This window comes from Oryx dammah, unplaced genomic scaffold (assembly GCF_014754425.2).
Source record: "Oryx dammah isolate SB20612 unplaced genomic scaffold, SCBI_Odam_1.1 HiC_scaffold_2, whole genome shotgun sequence".
NCBI lineage: Eukaryota > Metazoa > Chordata > Mammalia > Artiodactyla > Bovidae > Oryx > Oryx dammah.
In genome coordinates, this window is record NW_024070186.1 from 130,470,354 (window position 1) to 130,493,298 (window position 22,945).

Here is a 22,945-nt window from a genome sequence, read left to right on the forward strand (position 1 = left end):
GACATGGAGAATATAAACCAGGCTGTGGGAGCAGGGATGACTGAGGGGAATATTCAAGAAACTTTTTAGTTAAAATCATCCTTACGTGTTAAATATTTTAATATGTGGAAAAGGTTCATTTAAGAGGTTATGGGAAGGTTGTTGGAAAGGAGAGAAGATATTAAAATAATTCCAGCTTTCTATCTAAGATATCTTAAAGGTTAGTGATGCCATTAACTACATTAAGGAATACAGATGGGGAAAAAATCTCAGAGGCATGGACATGGTAAAATCAGTGCTCAATCTGTGGAGTTTGAGGGGCCCTCAAAAGGAGGCAGTTGGGCAGAGTTCAGGAAATACACATTAATAACTCATCATGGTGAGATAGTAAAGCCACCCATTTATTCAGTCAGAATATTTATCTATTTTTAAACTTTATTTATTTTAATTGGAAGCTAATTACTCTACGGTATTGTAGTGGTTTTTGCCATACATTAACATGAATCAGCCATGGGTGTACATGTGTTCCCCATCCTGAACCCCCTCCCACCTCCTTCCCCATCCCATCCCTCAGGATCATCCCAGTGCACCAGCCCTGAGCACCCTGTCTCATGCATCAATAACCTATTATATATCTAGGTGAGATGGTATCAATACACAAAGCCAAGTATCTGCCCTCATGGCAGCTCTACTCTAGAAAAGGTACAGTCTGAGAGAATGGATGAAATTGCCCAGAGTAAGTGGGGGAAAAAAAGCTTTTATGCACACACACACACGCGTGCACACACACACACATGCACACTGGGCTAAAAGCAGACCAGCAAGAAGGGCATCAACGAGTAAGAGGCACTGCATTAGAAGAGCCCACCAAACACAGGCCAGGAAGCAGGGAGAAGTAGGAGCTGAGATTAGTAACGTTTACATTGGCTGTGGTTTTCAGATGAAGGGCAGTGAGAAGTCTAAAGACTTAAGGATTGAAACATGGTTAGCATTATCAAAGTCAACAGGGAATTTTCTCAGTTCCCTTGTAGTAATGTGGGCATAAGTAGATTTCAGTGAGATGCAGAGTAAATGGGAGTTATAATGACTGATACTGAGTCCAGATTACTTTTCAAGAAGCTATGCTAAGCTCTCAGTAGAGATAGAGTTATAGATTTATGTAGTGCACCGGCTTAAGGGGAAAGTCTTTAGCCAAAAAGATATTTTATCATGATGTAGTTTGTCAAAAACTAAGCTCAGTAGAAAAAACTGGGTGAAACAGACACAGAAGATGAAGGTCACAGAGGGCCAAGTTCCATGAAGCTAGCTAGGTGCTGGTAGAGTGATCCACATGGACTCTGAAACACCAGAGAATCAGAAGTCTGGATCAGGAATGAAAGTTGTGATGAATACAACAGGAGAGAAGTACCATCAAAGAGGACGATACAGGTTACATAACTCCACTGCTTGGCCCTCACAGGAATAGGGTGTTTTTGTTCAAGGGTTGAAGAGCAATGATTTATAGCTAGTGTTGGTGACCTGAAAGCAAGCTTCCCTTCTTCCACTGTAAGGAACTTCAGTGTAGGCTCCTTGGGAAATCAGATTTCATTCAGGCAATATGGACGGTAGAGGAAGCTTTTGGGGGAGGAGAACAAAATAGCATGTGGAAGGGTTTTGTTTTGTTTTGCTGTGCTGTTTTGATGTGTTTTGTGTCCAGAGGTTAGAATGGACAGGCTTTGGAGAGAAGTGAGAAGTTGAAAGATGGAACATTAGAAGCATCACCAAATTTAAAGCATATGAAAATAGTAATTCAGGAGACAGCAGTTACCAGGAGTGGCTTGATTTTTGAAGCTAGCAACAATGTCAGGCTTCTCAGATTCAGGGTTCCACAATGTAAATATGGTGTTGAAATGGAGGTTGGCATCTTGGTATCTAGGGAGTGAATCCAGGTTTGACTCTGTTTTGGTGGTTCAATAAGACTGGGATTTTTTTTTCCTATCAATGCCTAATAATTCCTTCTTAGTTTACATAGGTACATACTGCAATATCTCATGTGTTTTCACATCAACACTAGCAACTTCTAGTGTCCTAGTAGACACTATTACCACTTTTTTTTTTAAAAAGTGGAAACTAAAGCCTGAAATAATGGGAGATAACATAGTGAAGGATAAGACTGGAAGTCATGTCTGACTCCAGGTTTGGTTTCCCTTTTTTAAGGATGTTGATCTCAAGTGAATTTGAGATAGATAAGAACTTATGAGTAGAATCAATCTAAATCCCAGCCGCTGCCAGGAAAACGGCAGGGTTGTTATTTTTGTTTTCAATGCCTTATTCATTATTGTTATAAAATGTCCTCATTTATTCCTCATAAACACTAATGTTTCTCCATTCTGATTTATAGACATAGTGATACATTATACAATGAAAATGTACAGCGGGCTTCATATGTGCTTATTATATTTCATTACACAGAGGATATTCTGCCTTACTGTAGACCTACTTTTCCAACATCAAATAATCCCAGAGATCCTAGTTCTTCAAGTTCTATGTCATCAAGAGGATCAGGAAGCAGACAAAGAGAACAAGCAAATGTAGGTCGAAGAAATATTGCAGAGATGCAAGTTCTTGGAGGATATGAAAGAGAAGATAATAATGAAGAATTAGAGGTATCTATAATTTTTCTCAAGTTTCCCAGTGTTAGACTAGTTATTATATAAACCTCAAAGTTTAAAGCATTCATCAGTCTACAGAAATGTTACTATTTCATCACAAACCCTGTTAGTGATGACAGCAATTGAAAGTCTTAGAATTCAACAATTTTTCTTTAAATGTGTTCCAAAGTTTTAAATGGTAATAATGGTTTCTTTTTAGATATTAGGGTTCATATTCAGATAGGATATTTGTATAACAAATATGTTGTTAAGGAATAAGAACTATTGATCTAGATAATTGTAATTCATAGTATTACAATAGATTATAAAAATCCAGTAAAGTGATAAAGTTATAAAATGTGAGTGAGGGTGTTTTGCCTGTACTCTCTGCCATCTAGTGATCACTGGGATTAATCAGGACGATTTGGGCAATTACGTTTCATCTTCATTCTTTTGAAAATGGGAACCTAATACTTAACACTGACCTTCCCAAATAGAGAACACTTCTTGAGTCAAAGATACCTTTGTTGGAATCTGTAGATGGTATTGTAAGGTAGAGTTGGCAGTAAGTCACATTATATTACAAAATCATCTCCTGTGTTTAAGACTGTGTTTTCATCATTCAATAAAAAGATAAGCTGAGGACAAATTTCTCTTCCTACAAAGAGATGTTATCTTAAGCAGATTGTTAGTAGAGTGTTAAACTATAACTTTTTATAACAGAAGATGAAAAATTATAATTAATTATGTCTAATTGAATTTGCTGTTATGCCCAATGTATTTTTATTTTGAGGTTTAGAATAAGAAGACTTTCCTTTTGCACATGCTGTTAGAGAAGTTATTTTTCAGATTTTTGGTTTAGTTTTTGTTTTGTTTTTAAAAGAGCCCTTTGAGGGCACAAAAAGTCAATACAGGCAACCAGCTACTTGAAACCAATAAAAATTGAGCTATTATGTTGAGCTGAGGCTGGGGGGTGGAAAACTTGGCTGCTCTTGTTCCTCTCCCTGTGCTACACTTCGTAATCCCCAGACACTGGGTGGAACACAATTTAGTACTCGTTAGAGAACTACTGGGTTTGCTGTCAAAACCAGCTAAAGTTGATGTATGAATATGTTGCCATGAGCACTTTTCAGTTGTATGCTGGGGAACGAATGAAGAAACAGTGTAATAATAAAAGCATGAAATAAATACGAAGTAGGACAACACTCTAAGATTTATTTTCAAATTTAACAAGAGCTTATCTTTTACAGGAAACTGAAAGCTGAAGACAACCAGAGAGGATTATGAGATCTAATGTGAAAGTTATCACTCAAGATGCCTTGTGTCGGGTGACATAAGACGCCAGATAAAATGTTCAGTGCAATCAGAGTGTACAAATTGTCGTTTTCATTCCTCTTGTTGGAATACCATTTTTTAAATTTTATTGGGGTTTTATCATTGTTATTTGATCCCTATCCCTAGGAAGAACCTCCCTATTCCCCTCACTGTTGGAACAAATCATTTCACCTTGCTTCCGGCAAGGGAAGTATCTGACTTCTTGCTTCAGTCATCAGCCAACAGGAGAGAACAAAACAGTTCTTTTGCATTTTGCCCCTGAGATATGGCATTGCACTGCTTATATACCAAGCCAATTTACTGATCAAAGATACAGAGTTGACTAATCAACTTCATGTCAAGGGCTCTAAAGATATAATCTTTCTATAACCAACTGCTAATGCAAACTAAAACATAACTTCATTTTAACATGATTTTAAAATCAGTCTTTCATACCACCCTCTGCAGGGAGAAAAAAAAAACATAGCAAATGCAAGACAACCATAATCAATTTGAAAGGGGTAGAAACATTGTAAATATATACTCTTCACAACCCCTGGTGGTACTTTATTTTGTCTTCATTTCAATTGCTGAAGTATATTCTTATCAGAAACTTACTTTTGGATAAGTTGGGGTAAGCCAGTTGGATCTCTGGTTGTCTAGTCATTGTCATATGTCAGCCCAGCAAAAACCTTGTTCTATTTTTCAATCAAAAAGCAATTATAAATGCATATTACCAACAAATGGATGTTTTTAATGACCAATTGAATAAGGACATCCCCATCTTAACTGGCCTGAATTTCTTCTGGTAATGTCAGTTCAACTTTCAGAAGTGCCACTTAAGGAAGTTTGATTTTTGTTTTTGTAATGCACTGTTTTTAATCTTTTTTTTTTTTTTTTTGGTTTTAAAAGCACAATCACTAAACTTTATTTGTAAACCATTGTAACTATTAACCTTCTTTGTCTTATTGAAAAAAAAAAATGTTGAGAAGCGTTTTTAACCTGTTTTGTTAATGCTCTATGTTTGTATTTGGAATATTTGAATGATGACAGATGGTGAAGTAACGTGCATACTTTATTGTGGGCCATGAATGCAATGGTTCTTACTTTTCCTGGACTTAAAGAAAAAAAGGTTTAAGTTTGTTATGGCCATTGGTTAAACTTAGAATTTCCTTATAAGCTCAAATGGAGGCATTACTTGCTTTGAATTGCCAAATGATGTCCTCTGACTGTAGGTTTTTATGACCCTTTTTTTTTTCATTATATAAATTTCATTGACTTTATAATCGGTGCTATTTGAAGAAAAAAAGTACATTTATTCATTTATAGGTGTCAGTCCTGACCCCACTCCCCTAGCCCTGCCATCCCCCCAGAAAACAGCCAAACAAAACTGAACCACAAAAAAAAAAAAAAAAAAAGCTGGTGTTCACCAAAAACTAAATGTGTTCACTTAGATAATTTGAAATTTACGTAGAAAAGGTGTGCAGTACTAAGGGAACAATCCATGTGATTAATGTTTTCATTATGTTCATGTAAGAAGCCTCTTATTTTTAGCCATAATTTTGCATACTGAAAATCCAATAATCAGAAAAGTAATTTTGTCACATTATTTATTAAAAATGTTCTCAAATACATCATTCTTCCTTGTGTTGATTTCTTTTTTTTCCATTGTGTGATCAAACTTATTCCATTTAATCACAAAGTTGTGCTGTCTTAACATTTCATAGTATGTTATCAAATGAATGAGTAAAAATTCCCCTTTATGAATAGCCAGGTTTTACTTATAAGGAAAATTTCTCATTTTACTCTTCTGAAATTAAAGATACAAAGTGAATCATAAACAAATAGTCATTTAATCAGAGAGTAACTTTTAATAAGAATGTACTAAAATGTTTATGTGTTTGTGCCTGAATTTCAGTTAACTTATTTCTGAAATGGTCAGGATTCAACTATGATAGATATGATTTGTAAACTTTGAGCTACTTAAGTTTTATCAACAAGAAAATTATATGAATTCAAAATACTTATCAGTAATTATCAGCTTTATTGTTCCAAATTTATGTAAAATTCTGACAGTTCAATAACCTATCATGTACCAGATTGCATATTATTGTTCATTAGATTAGAGTCAGCATATTCAATTATTCACCTTTGGAGGAATGAAATGAGCATCTTGTCTTAGAAGTTCCAACAGAATCTACTGAAAATTTTTTTCCTGTGACTTATGTACTGCTAAATTTTTTGTTGGCCACAATTTGAAAATATGGGAAAAAAGTTAAAAAGGGGGATAATAATTTGAAATTACTTTTACAAAAATGAAGCAATCACCAGAATCTACATAAAGATGAAAAGGTTCATAGGTCAAGAAGTCCGTTTCCAAGCTACAGCAAGGGAAAAAAATTGGAGAAAGATGTTTGAAGGTGTAATTTTTATTTTCTTTTGCTGAGTTGACTAAAAGTAACTTAATCTCTCTTTATGGTGAATGATACGCATTTAAGTTATGTGTATAATTATACACATATAAATTATGTGTATCAGAGATCCTGGGTTTGAATCCCAGTTTTGTCATGGGCTGTGTTTCCTTGGACATATTACTATGTTACTTAACCTCTAAGATTCAGGTACTTCACCTGTAAACTCAATAATACCTACCTCATGTAGATGTCGTCGTGATTCAGCGAATTCAGGTGTATAACATGGACTCTGTAAAGCCCCAAAACTATACAAGATATTGTTGTATTTATGAACGAAAACATTGCACACTTGCTATCTTCACTTTTCACACATAATTTTTCGCAAAACTTGCAAAGAAGTTTTTTTTAACAAGGTCAAAAAATAAGTGTGGTTCAAGGATAGGGTGGTTCCATTTCTAGTGAGTAAAATTCACTGTCAAATACCTAATCATGGAATAAATTCTTAGTGTTTCTCCTTGTTTCCTTGCTTTTGAATTCTGGAGGGTGAGGATACGACATTTTCAGCACATACTTCACAGTTTAGGGGCACAAGCATGTCATTTGAGGTCTCAGTGACTAGACTTAGTGTCTCTTTTGGGCTGCTTTTCTGCCTAATTGAAGAAAATACTGTCTTAGTTCCAGGGCAACTCAATTATGTCTTTCTTGGTCATTCCATATATGTAGTCTGGATTTTCTCTCTTTCTACTCTACAGGGTCAATCAAAATTTCAAATAGTACCTAATTTCGTGGGTAGAAAGTGTGGGAGTTCAGATGGTAAAGGCCTTGGCAATAGTTCATAGATTAAATTTTTGCCACAATTAATTTGACATGGCTAGGTTTAATCCCTTGCAGGTAAGGAAACCAAGATTTTGAAAAACTAAAAAAATGTGATGAAACTCTCAATAGGGAGTCATAACCAGAGTGCAGATATAAATACAACTTTAAAACTCCTTCTCATTCCAGGAAACAAAACTGTGTTCAGAATTAGAAAAAATTAGAAACTTGATAACAGAATCTAGAAACAATTCCTTTGTTTCATTAATTATAACAGAATCAGGGAAAATGGTATCTTTGTTGGGAGTGGGAAGATGAGTGGAGGATAAATGTTCTCTGCTGTTGGCACCAAACATTTAAAAGCTCCATCATCTTAGCTTGTGTGCTCAGTCACTTCAGTCGTGTCCGACTCTTTGTGACCCCATGGACTGTAGCCCACCAAGCTCTTCTGTCCATGGGATTCTCCAGGCAAGAATACTGGAGTGGGTTGCCATTCCATCCTCCCGGGGACCTTCCTGACCCAGGGATTGAGCCCACATCTCCTGCACTGCAGGTGGAGTCCTTACCACTCAGCCACCAGGGAAACCCATTATCTTTAAATAATATATAAATCTCAAGGTATTGCTTAGAGTCTGAAAGCCTTTTTCTTTGGCCATGTTATGTGGCGTGTGGAACTTCCCCAAACAGGGACAAAGCCCATGACCCCTGCAGTAGATACCAGGAGTCACTGGACTACCAGGGAAGTCCCAAAGGCCATTTTTTAAAATAAATTATAAATTAATTTCTTATAATTTCTTATAAGTTATTTTCTGAAACAACAGCAAGTGTGTGTGTGGATACATACAGAGATAGATATAGGTTTATATAGATATATATACAGGGTATGAATCCCATATTAACATTCCCCATATTAAAGGACTTTAATAATCTGACTAAAAACCAACTGAACTTTCCAAGAACACATACTTCTGTTTTTTTCAAAACAACTTGGGACATTACTCAAGGTCTACAACATCACTTTTTAAGTCAGGTTTTTTAATTGCTTTGCCTAACCCAGTAATCCCTTTGCTCCCACTTCAGCCTCTCTGTGGGAATGAGAAATATTTTGGAGAGGTTTTAACTCTTCATTAAATGTGTCTTTTTTTAATGGGCTGAGACATTTTTTGTAAGTAAAATATTTTACCATTTTGAATGCTCAAATACTTTGGGGAAAAATAAATCAAGAAAAATAATAAATTACTTTGACTAATAATACACCTATGCATAGGATTAGCATGTATTTGGAAGTTAATATATTTTACCTGGATGATTTACTATCAACCACCATTAATTAAGCCCCACGTGTTTCAAGTGTGCATAATTAAGCAATCATTTTGAATAAACTTGATTTCTTATCCTGTATATAGGATGCCAAAAATATGACTACTGGACTATTAAAAAAAAAAAACAATCACCTTCTATAATGTAATCAAAAGAGTTTGATTAAGTCATTCACATACTCAAGCTCTCTACCCTGATTTCAATCTAGGCATTCATTTATTGGTTCAGCAGTCTACTGAGCATCTACTACGTACTAAGAACAAAGATGAATAAGCTCCAGAAATGCTTTCTGAGAAAGTAATGGGAGGCAAGTACACACCCACCAGAGTGTGAACAAGGTAATGAAAGTATTTACATGGTTATTTAGTCCATTCAAGCAGCTATAACAAAAATGCCTTGGACTGAGCAGCTTATAACCAACAAAAATTTCTTTCTCACTCTTCTGGAGGCTGGAAAGTCCAAGAATGAGGCACGTACAAATTTGCTTCCTGGTTCATGGACTATGTCCTGATATGGCAGAAGAGGAAAGGGTATTCTCTCTGAGGTCTTTTTTGTGCAAGAACTAATCCCATTCATGAGGAACTACCCTATGACTTAATCATGTCCTAAAGGCCCTACCACCTAACACTGGGTTTCAACATATGAATTTGGGGGGACACAAATTCACAATTGCTTTATTTTAATTTAATTTCTCTCTTTCGTCTATAGAGAGTATCAGTAATGATGCTTCTGAACACATATATATATACAAAACACATAAAATCTAATTCAATGTGGCTAAGCACTGAAAAAATTATGGTGTAATAGAACTGAAAAAGCACAACGAAAGTGCTCTCAGCAGACATGGTTCAGTCACGACTCCAACTCTTTCTGTAAATGTCTTTGCTCTACGTTATTTTCTTTCTCCAGCTGTTATAAAGATGGTCATTAATAGACCAAGCCTCAAGGCACACATGATAATATTCAAAGGCCAAGAGACAAAAGCAAGAAAAGTCAATGCTCTCCCAAAATGCATCCCTGTGATCCTAATTGTTACAGGGCGTTCCAGGACGAATTCTGTGTCTAGAGAAATACCAAGTGCTATTTGGCTCAAGTCTATATTCTTGTAGACTCATTGAGACTTCCACTGGAGTGTATTGAATGTATTAACTCTGAAGTACATGGTCTGTTTGTTGAGGAGTATGGATAATGGAATACATTCAACAATTAACAACATACACATTCTTGTTCATACATTTTGCAATGAGTCTGTGCTCTAGCTTTTATACATAGCTTATATAGTAATGATTTTAAATGACTGCAAATTTTTTGGACACTCCTCTCATCAGGAGGCAAAGTCTATTATTCAATCTTTTCATGATAAAATTGTGACTACCTCAACCAATAAAGGAGAGTTACTGGCTTTTGAGTTTAGCTCCTTAGGTCCATGCAGCTTCCCTTTGGTTTTTGAACATTTGCTCTGTAGAAACTTGCTCTTAGAAACCAGCCACCTAGAAAGGTCTAGTGTCAGTCATCAGTCTCAACTGAGGCCAGATTTAGTGTCTGTCATAGGAAGTCTGATGATTGCAATACATTTGAGTCACACCCAGACACTTAACAAGATCCCGGCTGGGGTCCTGGATTTCATGGAGCAGTTGTGAAGACATCCCAATCCAATCCTTCCCAGTTCTGCTTTGAATGTCTGACCTGCATAATAAAATCAATACCACTTTCTTTATGCATAAAGTGAGTTTGAGGTGGTTACACAGCAGTATATAATCAGACTACTTATTGTCTTTAGTTAGTAGGAAATCCATAAACTTAGGAAAAAAGAAGATCTGAAAATAAAAGGAGTTTGCCAGGCATTTAAGCAACAGCCTGTGTTTTGAAAGGAGAGGATGTTGATGATGAAATAGGATGATGGTAAACAAAACCCTTGTGTTACATGTCAGTGTCACCCTTAATGATCCTAGGAGTATGTTCAGTTCAGTTCAGTCACCCAGTCATGTCTGTCTCTGCGACCCCATGGACTGGAGCACAACAAGACTCCCTGTCCATCACCAATTCCCAGAGCTTACTCAAACTCATGTCCATAGAGTCGACAATGCCATCCAACCATCTCATCCTCTATCATCCCTTTCTCCTCCTGCCTTCAATCTTCCCCAGCATCAGGGTCTTTTCCAATGCATCAGTTCTTCCCACCAAGTGGCCAAAGTATTGGAGTTTCAGCTTCAGCATAAGTCCTTCCAATGAATATTCAGGACTGATTCCCTTTAGGATGGGCTGGTTGTATCTCTTTGCAGTTCAAGGGACTCTCAAGAGTCTTCTCCAACACTACAGTTCAAAAGCGTCAATTCTTTGGTTCTCAGCTTTCTTTATAGTACAACTCACATCCACACATGACCACTGGAAAAACCATAGCCTTGACTAGATGGACCATTGTTGGCAAAGTAATATCTCTGCTTTTTAATATGCTGTCTAGCTTACTCATAGCTTTTCTTCCAAGGAACAAGTGTCTTTTAATTTCATGGCTGCAGTCACCATCTGCAGTGATTTTGGCGCCCAAGGAAATAGTCTACCACTGTTTCCATTGTTTCCCCATCTGTTTGCCATGAAGTGATGGGACCAGATGCCATGATCTTTGTTTTCCGAATGTTGAGCTTTAAGCCAACTCTTTCACTCTCCTCTTTCACTTTCATCAAAAGGCTCTTTAGTTCTTCCTCACCTTCTGCCATAAGGGTGGTGTCATCTGCATATCTGAGCTTATTGATATGTCTCCCAGCTATCTTGATTCCAACTTGTGCTTCATCCAGCCCAGCATTTCTCATGATGAACTCTGAATATCAGTTAAATAAGCAGGGTGACAATATACAGCCCTGACGTACTCCTTTCCCAATTTGTATGTTGTCCATCTGTAAAGAATATTCTGCTCCAAATAGTCACATTGAGTAACTGATTCTTGGGTTTTACTTTATAAACCAGAAGTGTGGTGGTCCTTCATATTTGCATGTGCCAAAGATGCTATAGGAGGCTTTGAACAGATTCTGAAATTTAGACAACTCCTGCCAATAAACAGGACCTAAATCATTCATGACAATCATCTTTGCTCTTGGTTTCTCTTCCTACCTTTAATCTTTTTCTTTTATTCCTTATTTATGACTTCACCAAGGCAAGGAAAATGAATAGATATAGGACTATATTCATTTTTAATCTCCTTTAATAGGGATAATGGCATCATAGGGAAAATATTAAGGTTAAAGCATGGATGCATGATGTCACTTCAGTCATGTCCAACTCTTTGTGACCCTATGGACTGCAGCCTGCCAGATTCCTTTGTCCATGAGATTTTCCAGACAAGAATACTGAGTGGATTTCCATGCCCTCCTTCAGAGGATCTTTCTGACCAGGGATCAAAACCACACCTCTTTTGTCTCTTCCATAGACAACCAGGTCCTTTACCACTAGTAGGTACGTGAAAGTCACCACTTGAGGTACATGAAAGTCACCTTCCCTTTTATGGGAATCCCATAAAAGTTAGTATTATAGAGTATTTCCCTGCTTCTTTAAAATTTTTATGAAATTTTGCAGTTTACAATGTATGGATTGGTCAAAAATTTGTTAGTGCTTTTCACTAACTTCTTATGAAAAACCTGAATGAACTTTTTGGCCAACCCAAAGTACATATGAAAACATAATCTTCACTACAACATTAAATATTAGTTTATATATGAGATAATAAAGGGTCATGGTGGTTATTACTGATCCTTCTGGGTTGGGCTCCAATGAAGATCCTCTTTCCAGGTGTCATTTGAGTGAATAAAATGAGTTTGGTTAGAAGCAAAGGAAAACCTTAATCTCTGTTTAGAGAATGGAGAGGTGCAGGCTCCCTCTCTATGCTTCCCCAGACAGACAGTGAGTGGAGTTGCAGCACAGGACATGAGTGGCATGCTCCCTCGTGGCTGTGTCTGACCCTCTACAACCCCACAGACTGTACCCTGCCAGGCTTCTCTGTCCATAGAATTTTCCAGGCAAGAATTCTGGAGTGGGTTGCCATTTCCTCCTCTGGGGCATCTTCCGACCCAGAGATCAAACCCATGTCTCCTGCACCTGGCAGGCAGATTCTTTACCACTATGCCACTGGGATATCCCTCATCAAAGAAGGGGAGCGGGGTTCTCGCAGGGCAGGCACACCTGCTCTGCTCAGGCTCCAGATCCAGCAGTGCTGACTGAGCACAGCGTCTCCACACCTGGCCCACCTCCACCATCATCTTGAATTGAGTGTCTCTTCCTGCATAATTTCTGCACACACTCCCCAAGCAGAGGTACCAGTGTTGCCCTATTGAACCGGGAATTCTGCTCTGAAGGGCCAGGGTCAAGGCCTCTGCAGTGTGGCACCCTATGAGCAAATGAGACTGGACTAAAAGCACGCAAGAAAAAAAATAAAGATCAATTCAGTTGAGTCGCTCAGTCATATCTGACGCTTTGTGATCCCATGGACTGCAGCACGCCGGGCCTACCTGTCCATCACCAACTTCCAGAGTTTACTCAAACTCATGTCTATTGAGTCGGTGATGCTATCCAGCTATCTCATCCTCTGTTGTCCCCTTCTCCTCCTGCCTTCAATCTTTCCCAGCATCAGAGTCTTTTCCAATGAGTCAGTTCTTTGTATCAGGTGCCCAAAGTATTGGAGTTTCAGCTTCAACATTAGTCCTTCCAATGAATATTTAGGACTGATCTCCTTTAGGACGGACTGGTTGGATCACCTTGCAGTCCAAGGGACTCTCAAGAGACTTCTCCAATACCACAGTTAAAAAGCATCAATTCTTTGGCACTCAGCTTTCTTTATAGTTCAACTCTCACATCCCTACATGACCACTGGAAAAAACAAAGCATTGACTAGATGGACCTTCGTTGGCAAAATAATGTCTATGCTTTTTAATATGTTGTCTAGGTTGGTCATAAATTTTCTTCCGAGGAGCAAGTGTCTTTTAATTTCATGGCTGCAGTGATTTTGAAGCCCCCCCAAAAGGTTAGACTTTATTTTGCTACCTAGATTCCCCAGGAATTGTTAATAGACTTTGCCAGTGAAAAATCTCTCCTCTGTTTTTGGTCCTGTTCCTCATTCTTAAGAGTCAAAGGTGCATACGTCTTCTGCACTGCCACTTGCTGATTTGAAGGGACATGATAACTGTGGTAAAGGAGCAGTATTTCTCCCCAGCCATCTTCAGACATGTCTGGTGGTCACCAGCCCTTAGCACTAACTGTTTGTATCCCAGAGGGACGATTGTTTGTCGAAAATTTTGGAGAGAAAGAATACCAGATAATTTAGGATGCATGGCCCAAGTATTAGCAAGAGTAACAGTCACATGACATGTCAAATTTTTCCTAAAAATGAAGGCTTCTAGGTCTTTGGCCACAGGAAAAGTGTACCCTGATGTTGAGGCTAGCTACTGGAGCTGAATATTTTTTCAGGTTTTTAGAGGCACCCGGGCTCCTGGCTGGAAGAGGTGGAGGGCCAGGTTGGTGGGTGTGGGTAGCATCTGTTTACCATATTCTGTGAGAGCTTTCAAGGTTTCTCCTAGCTGGAGGGCACACTTGAGTTGTTCCAATTTTGAAAGGGCTAAGTTGACCCTTCTCTTAAGTTCGAGGAATGAGTCTGCCATCCTTGAGTTCAAATGCCCTAAACTTTAACTTATTCCTTGAGGCTAAACGCATGTGGAGCAGGACAATCAGAAAAAAAAAAAAAAAAAAACAGAACTTAGGCCCATTGGCATGCCAACTTTCCCCATCTCCCAGGGCTAGGCTGAGTTACAGAGGAAGATGAGATGTTTGGGGGTCAGAGCTGATACCTGATAAATTTCCAGTTCTGCAGGAGGCACCCTAAAATGGGCTATTCTTCAGTATGGTGGGTGTTTGTTTCCTGTACCTTGAATATTCTGTTTTCAGGGCATAGGATTTGAAGCTGAGTACTGAAGAATTGATGCTTTTAAACTGTGGTGTTGGAGAAGACTCTTGAGAGTCCCTTGGACTGCAAGGAGATCCAACTAGTTCATTCTAAAGGAGATCAGCCGTGGGTGTTCTTTGGAAGGACTGATGCTAAAGCTGAAACTCCAGTACTTTGGCCACCTCATGCGAAGAGTTAACTCATTGGAAAAAACTCTGATACTGGGAGGGATTAGGGACAGGAAGAGAAGGGGACGACCGAGGATGAGATGGCTGGATGGCATCACCGACTCGATGGACGTGAATTTGAGTGAACTCTGGGAGTTGGTGATGGACAGGGAGACCTGGCATGCTGTGATTCATGGGGTCGCAAAGAGTCAGACACGACTGAGCGACTGAACTGAACTGACTGAACTGAACTGAGGGGGTGATTGAAGTGATTTGTTCTCATGTGAATGCCACAAGATTTGGCCCAAGTAAGATTTCCCATTCGTGAAATGTGGAGCCAGCACAAAATGATTAATGGATTCCTCAAAAGACCAAAATAGAAGGCATCCAAACAGTGTAGACTCTGATACAGATGGGGGCTATTCGGTTACTGGATTCTAAACAGTGTGTGCTTGAGATAGTCCCTACTTGGTCAGAACATCCCACCAGAGGTTAGATGAGACGCTTCTGGGCCAGAACAGCTGAGCCACGTTAGTTCCGGACTTACTGGGTTCATTAAGTGGAGCAACGGCCTGTGGCAGTGTTTTCTCTTTTCACTTCCCACCACGTGAGGGCTAAAAGCACTAGGGATCCCCCAAGGAGTATTCTGCAGATCTCCAGGGCAGCTGGTATTCTACGCTGATACCTGGAGGAGCGCCGGTGGAACCTCAGGCAAGGTTGATAAAGAATCACCCAAGGGTTGCTTCGCCAGCAGAGGGGGAAAGGAACGATAATGGGGTTTCTGGTCTTGTGAGGGGCTCCCCGGGCTCCCCACTTTACTTCAGAGAAATTAGCAGTGACCAGAAGAGGTCAAGTTCACAGACCTGCTTTGGGATCCTTTCACACTGGGTGTCCCCCAGTGCCTTTTCCGGAACTCAGGTTGAGCGCCGTCATTCTGCTCTTGTCAGGTGGTCTTCATCAGCTGGGCTAGTTCCCAGTGTTGCCTCTTGTTTCAGAGGGCTGACCACTTTTCTTTACCAAACTGAAAGGGAGGATGGAGAACACTACTACCAATCCCTGGAGCTTGGTGAGGACAGTTTCTCCTGGTGTGTCTCCTATTGCCTTGTATCAGGTCAAGAGGATAAAATACTGGTGACCCCACAAGCAAGGCTGCCACGGCTCCCTCTTGTCCACAGGCCCCCTCTGTCCCCAGGTGTCTGGTCCTGCAAGGAGGCTAATCGGAGGTCGGCACATGTGAGTTTCAGTCTGCCATCCCCAACTCTGCCACAGTGTGATCCCCTCAAAGCGGGGGCAGTTCAGACCACTCTGCGTGCTTCTTTGTGTATGCACCACTCCTGGGTATCAAGCTGGAAAGAGCTGCCCTAAATTTGGCTAAAGGCTGCTGCCATTTCATCTTTTAGAGGCAACTAACTCAAAGACCAAGGTCAGCCATCCTCATACAAACCTCCCAAAACCTCTGCTATCCTCCCCCTGAAGCTGGGGCCTGGTGGATAGGTACAGGCATAAAGGTCATGGTCCATTCCATCTGGGGTGTCAGAATTTTGTTACTGACCCTTTCAAGTTGGGCCCCAACAAGTGTCCTTTTGTCTGTTATCATTTGACCATATGGTATCAGTATTATAACTAGTCTTGCAGAGTTGTTTATAAACTATCAGGTGTTACCACCTCTGCATGAATTTACCTAAAACTTGGTACCCTCTCATATTCAGTGTCAAGAATATTGGTCAATTAAAAAATTGTGATGTAATTGACATATAACATTATATTAGTTACAGGTGTACAGCATAATGGTTTGAGATTTGTATGTATTTGGAAATGATCACCATAATACTTCTTCTTTTTTTTTTTTTTTTTGAATTGATGCTTTTGAACTGTGGTGTTGGAGACATAATACTTCTAATTAACATCTGTCAACATAGTTATAAAAAAATGTTTTCTTTTGATGAGAACTTTTAAGATTTACTCTCTTAGCAGCTTTCATATATGTGATACAATATTATTAACTATAGTTACCATGTTGCACATTACATCACCTTGACATTTAATCACTTGAAGTTTATTCCTTTAGATCACTTTCACTGATTTTGTCCACTCAACCCACTCATTCCCCTGACCCCACCCCACCCCAGAGCTCTTCTCAGCATCTATGAGCTAGTTTTTGTTTGCTTCCTTCAGATCCCATTTGTAAATGAGATCGTATGGGATTAGCTACTGAGTGGCTAGGAAGGATGAGGGTGACAGGATCTGCAGTTTGAGTGACATAGAGGTTGTGTGTCCAAATGGTATGTTAAGGATCCCATGCACAGGTCTTCAGGAAGAGGAGAAAGAGGAGGGTAGCTACAGAGGGCCAGTAGCAGTGGCCAAGGCTGACAGTCCCTGGAATTAGCAGGTGGGCTTCCATTCAGGTCTTCTGCTGTTCTGACCTTATTTTCTAATTTTTAAACTGGAACATCTTGATAAGGTTGCTGCCTCTCTAGACCTTGGCAAAAGAGTTATTGAGGCCCGGGTTCCATGCCAGAAGCCCACATCACTGCTTACTCTCTAGAACCCACCCAAAACATGATGTGTTCTCATATTCAGTGTCAAGAGGCCATATTTGGCTCTCTTTCTCTGGGTGAATGAGAGTCCCGTCCCCTACCCTATCTCCTTTGCATAGTCCTGGAGGAGGAACTAGGATTCTGCTTTGTCTCAGAGGTATTATTATTACTTTTCTTGCTAAATTGCTTTTCCTTTGTTTCTATATGCCCTTACTTCCTTAATTAATAGTTGCTTGTGCCTACTTTTTGGAACTCAGCAGAGGCCTAGGAGACTAAAACTTTTGTTTTCTACAAGAAACAGGGGACATGGAGGGGTTTTGTGCACAGGAGGGCCCCCTTAGGGTCCTGCTTTGTTTCAAGTCCTCCTTTTCTTTGGCACTCCTCACTCTAAAAGGGAACAGGAGTGATACAAGAAAGGGCGCCACTTTTGAGGCAATGGGATCATAGAGTTTTAGGATGCAAACTGCTGATTATTCCTATTAAAGGGTTGATGGTCTTTTGGAAAGTTCCTATAAATAATATAATAAATATTGAATAATAATAATATAAGTAAAGCTGTCTGCCTGGTTGAGAATCTCTGGGGATAGTTTTTGTTGTCGTTCAGTTGCCAAGTTGTGTCTGACTTTTCGCAACCCCATGAAAGTCAGCACACTAATGTCCTGTGTCCTTAACTATCTGCTGGAGATTGCCCAAATTCATGTCCATTGAGTCAGTGATTCTATCTAATCATCTTATCCTCAGCTGCCCCCTTCTCCTTCTGCCCTCAATCTTTCCCAGCAACAGGGTCTTTTCCATTGAGTCAGCTATTGGCATCAGGTGGCCAAAGTGTTGGAGCTTCAGCTTCAGAATCAGTCCTTCTAATGAATATTTAGGGTTGATTTCCTTTAGGATTGACTGGTTTACTCTCCTTGCTGTCCAAGGGACTCTCAAGGAGATGGAATTCTCAAGCACCAGAATTCAAAAGCATAAATTCTTTGGTGTTCAGCCATCTTTATGGTCCAACTCTCATGACTACTGCATGTCATGACTAGCCCATACATGACTACTGCAAAAATCATAGCTTTGACTATACAGACATTCATCAGCAGGGTCGGGAAGATCCCCTGGAGAATGAAATGGTAACCCACTCCAGTATTCTTGCCTGGAGAATCCCATGGATGGAGGAGCCTGGTAGGCTACAGTCCATGCGGTCGCAAAGGGTCGGACATGACTGAGTGATTTCACTTCACTTCACTAGGTTTGTCATACATAACTTTCTTTCCCAGGAGCAAGCTTCTTTTAATTCCATGGCTGTAGTAACCGTCCACAGTGATTTAGGAGCCCAGGAAAATAAAATCTGTCACTGCTTCCACTTTTTCCTCTTCTATCTGCTATGAAAGGTTGGGACTGGATGCCATGATCTTAGATTTTTGAATGTTGAATTTGAAGTCAGCTTTTTCACTCTACTCTTTCAAGAGGCTCTCTAGTTCCTTTTCATGTTCTGCCATTAGAGTAGTATCATCTGCATATATGAAGTTGTTGATATTTTTCCACGCAGTCTTGATTCAAACTTGTGATTCATCCACCCCAGTATTTTTCAAGATGTACTCTGCATGTAAGTTAAATAAGCAGGGTGGTAAAATACATCCTTGTCATACTTCTTTCCCAAGTTTGATCCATGCTAATGAAGATAATAGAATGGCAACTGGTCATGTTAATCTAGGCAGCAAGCTCGGTAGAAGGTAAGGTGTTTCTAAGCTGTGGGTGGGGGATAATGCTTGGTTTACACTGTCAAGTAGAGCAAAACTCCTTGAGAGTAGGAATTTGTATAAATTTTGTACACTGTACTTAGAAGAAAACTATCGAGCACTCTCAGTAAGTATATTTTGATAACTGAGTCACCAGCTGTACTCAGTAGAGGCAATCTCAAGGGATAATCTATGAAAACAAACAAACAAACTTGTTTTTAAGCTGATTTATTTTTCTCTATATCATTTTCACACTACCTTTATATATACATATTTTTGGATTTTGTGTAGTAAATTTTGATTTATTCAATACATACATATACCTATAACTGATCCATGTTCATATACAGCAGAAACAGACACAGCATTGTAAAACAATTATCCTCCAACTAAAAATAAATAAATTTAAAAAGTGTAAAAAAACTGAAGCGTATTAAAATTTGTTAAGAGTTTATATGAGCAAAAATTGATTTGCATCAGACAAAACCAAACTGGAGGTTGTTATTGTTTGGATGCTCAGTCATGTCTGAATTTTTGCAACCCATGGCTGCAGCATGCTTCCCTGTCCATCACTTTCCCCAGAGGTTACTCAAACTCATATCCATTGAATCGATGATGCCATCCAACCATCTCATCCTCGGTCATATTCTTATCCTCCTGCCTTCAATCTTTCCCAACATCAGGGTCTTTTCCAATGATTCAGCACTTCACATAAGATGGCTGAAATGTTGGAGCTTCAGCTGTAACACCAGTCCCTCCAATGAATATTCAGGGTTGATTTCCTTTAGGATTGACTGATTTGATCTCCTTGTTGTCCAAAGGACCCTCAAGAGTCTTCTCAGCACCACAGTTTGAAAATAATAGTTCTTTGGCACTGAATCTTCTTTAAGGTCCAGGTCTTATATATGTACATGACTACTGGAAAAACCATAGCTTTGACTATATGCACCTTTGTGGGAAAATTAGTCCCTGCTTTTTAATATGCTATTTAAGTTTGCCATAGCTTTTCTTTAAAGGAGCAAATGCCTTTTAATTTCATGGCTGCAGTCACCATCTGCAGTGATTTTGGAGCCCAAGAAAATAAAATTTGTCACCGTTTCCATTGTTTTCCCATCTATTTGCATGAAGTGGTGGGGCCAGATGCCATGGTCTTAGTTTTGTGAATGCTGAGTTTTAAGCCAATTTTTCACTCCCCTCTTCATTTTCATCAAGAGGCTTTTTAGTTCCTCTTAGTTTTCTGCTATTTGGATCTTTAGTTGATATTTCTCCCCACAATCTTGATTCCTGTTTGTGATTCATCCAGCCCAGCATTTCACATGATGTTCTCTGCATATAAGTTAAATTAGCAGAATTTTGTTAAGGATTTTTACATCTATGTTTATCAGTGATATTGGCCTGTAGTTTTCTTTTTGTGGCATCTTTGTCAGGTTTTGGTATTAGGGTGATGGTGGCCTCATAGAATGAGTTTGGAAGTTTACCTTCCTCTGCAATTTTCTGGAAGAGTTTGAGTAGGATAGGTGTTAGCTCTTTTCTAAATTTTTGGTAGAATTCAGCTGTGAAGCCGTCTGGACCTGGGCTTTTGTTTGCTGGAAGATTTCTGATTACAGTTTCAATTTCTGTGCTTGTGATGGGTCTGTTAAGATTTTCTATTTCTTCCTGGTTCAGGTTTGGAAAGTTGTACTTTTCTAAGAATTTGTCCATTTCTTCGATGTTGTCCATTTTCTTGGCATATAGTTGCTGATAGTAGTCTCATGATCCTTTGTATTTCTCTGTTGTCTGTTGTGATCTCTCCATTTTCATTTCTAATTTTATTTTCTCCCTTTGTTTCTTGAGTCTAGCTAATGGTTTGTCAATGTTATTTATCCTCCAAAGAACCAAGTTTTGGCTTTGTTGATTTTTGCTATGGTCTCTTTTGTTTCTTTTGCATTTATTTCTGCCCTAATTTTTAAGATTTCTTTCCTTCTACTAACCCTGGGGTTCTTCATTTCTTCCTTTTCTAGTTGCTTTAGGTGTAGAGTTAGGTTATTTATTTGACTTTTTTCTTGTTTATTGAGGAATGCCTGCATTGCTATGAACTTTCCCCTTAGGACTGCTTTTAGTGTCCCACAGGTTTTGGGTTGTTGTATTTTCATTTTCATTTGTTTCTATGCATATTTTGGTTTCTTTTTTTATTTCTTCTGTGATTTGTTGGTTATTCAGCAGCATGTTGTTCAGCCTCCATATTTTGGAACTTTTAATAGTTTTTTCTCCTGTAATTGAGATCTAATCTTACTGCGTTGTGGTTGGAAAAGATGCTTGGAGTGATTTCAATTTTTTTGAGTTTACCAAGGCTAGATTTATGGCCCAGGATGTGATCCAACCTGGAGAAGGTTCTGTATGTGTTTTAGAAAAAGGTGAAATTCATTGTTTTGAGGTAAAATGTCCTATCCAACAACACATTAAAAAGACCATACACCACGACCAAGTGGGCTTTATCCCAGGGATGCAAGGATTCTTCAATAGCTGCAAATCAATCAATATAATATACCACATTAGCAAATTGAAAAATAAAAGCCATATGATTATCTCAATAGATGCAGAGAAAGCCTTTGACAAAATTCAACATCCATTTATGATAAAAACTCTCCAGAAAGCAGGCATAGAAGGAATATACCTCAACGTAATAAAAGCTGTATATGACAAACCCACAGCAAACATTATCCTCAATGGTGAAAAATTGAAAGCATTTCCCCTAAAGTCAGGAACAAGACAAGGGTGCCCACTTTCACCACTACTATTCAACATAGTTTTGGAAGTTTTGGCCAAGGCAATCAGAGCTGAAAAAGAAATAAAAGGAATCCAAATTGTAAAAGAAGAAGTAAAACTCTCACTCTTTGCAGATGATATGATCCTCTACATAGAAAACCCCAAAGACTCCACCAGAAAATTACTAGAGCTAATCAATGAATATAGTAAAGTTGCAGGATATAAAATCAACACACAGAAATCCCTTGCATTCCTATACACTAATAATGAGAAAATAGAAAGAGAAATTAAGGAAACAATTCCATTCACCATTGCAACGAAAAGAATAAAATACTTAGGAATATATCTACCTAAGGAAACTAAAGACCTATATATAGAAAACCATAAAACACTGGTGAAAAAACATCAAAGAGGACACTAATAGATGGAGAAATATACCATGTTCATGGATTGGAAGAATCAATATAGTGAAAATGGGTATACCACCCAAAGCAATCTATAGATTCAATGCAATCCCTATCAAGCTACCAGTGGTATTTTTTCACAGAACTAGAACAAATAATTTCAAGATTTGTATGGAAATACAAAAACCTCGAATAGCCAAAGCAATCTTGAGAAAGAAGAATGGAACTGGAGGAATCAACTTGCCTGACTTCAGGCTCTACTACAAAGCAACAGTCATCAAGACAGTATGGTACTGGCACAAAGACAGAAATATAGATCAATGGAACAAAACAGAAAGCCCAGAGATAAATCCACACACCTATGGACACCTTATCTTTGACAAAGGAAGCAAGAATATACAATGGATTAAAGACAATCTCTTTAACAAGTTGTGCTGGGAAAACTGGGCTACCACTTGTAAAAGAATGAAACTAGAACACTTTCTAACACCATACACAAAAATAAACTCAAAATGGATTAAAGATCTAAACATAAGACCAGAAACTATAAAACTCCTAGAGGAAAACATAGGCAAAACACTCTCTGACATAAATCACAGCAGGATCCTCTATGACCCACCTCCCAGAATAGTGGAAATAAAAGCACAAATAAACAAATGGGACCTAACTAAAACTAAAAGTTTCTGCAAAACAAAGGAAACTATAAGCAAGATGAAAAGACAGCCTTCAGAATGGGAGAAAATAATAGCAAATGAAACAACTGACAACTAATCTCAAAAATGTACAAGCAACTCCTATAGCTCAATTCCAGAAAAATAAATGAAACAATCAAAAAATGGGCAAAAGAACTAAATAGACATTTCTCCAAAGAAGACATACAGATGACTAACAAACACATGAAAAGATGCTCAACATCACTCATTATCAGAGAAATGCAAATGAAAACCACAATGAGGTACCATTTCATGCCAG

General features: G+C 38.7%; 1 protein-coding gene across 4 annotated transcripts in view; it reads left to right on the forward strand.

Moving 5' to 3' along the window:
- The window catches only part of ROBO1 (roundabout guidance receptor 1), a 451,347-nt gene extending 446,942 nt beyond the window's left edge, over positions 1 to 4,405 (forward strand). For all 4 annotated transcript variants that reach the window (XM_040227038.1, XM_040227051.1, XM_040227044.1 and 1 more), the window contains 2 exons: positions 2,431 to 2,624; positions 3,860 to 4,405. In XM_040227038.1, the coding sequence (XP_040082972.1) occupies positions 2,431 to 2,624; positions 3,860 to 3,874 (209 nt within the window). In that variant the 3' untranslated portion in view covers positions 3,875 to 4,405. The remainder of the gene's footprint in view (positions 1 to 2,430; positions 2,625 to 3,859) is intronic.
- Positions 4,406 to 22,945: the final 18,540 nt, after the last annotated feature.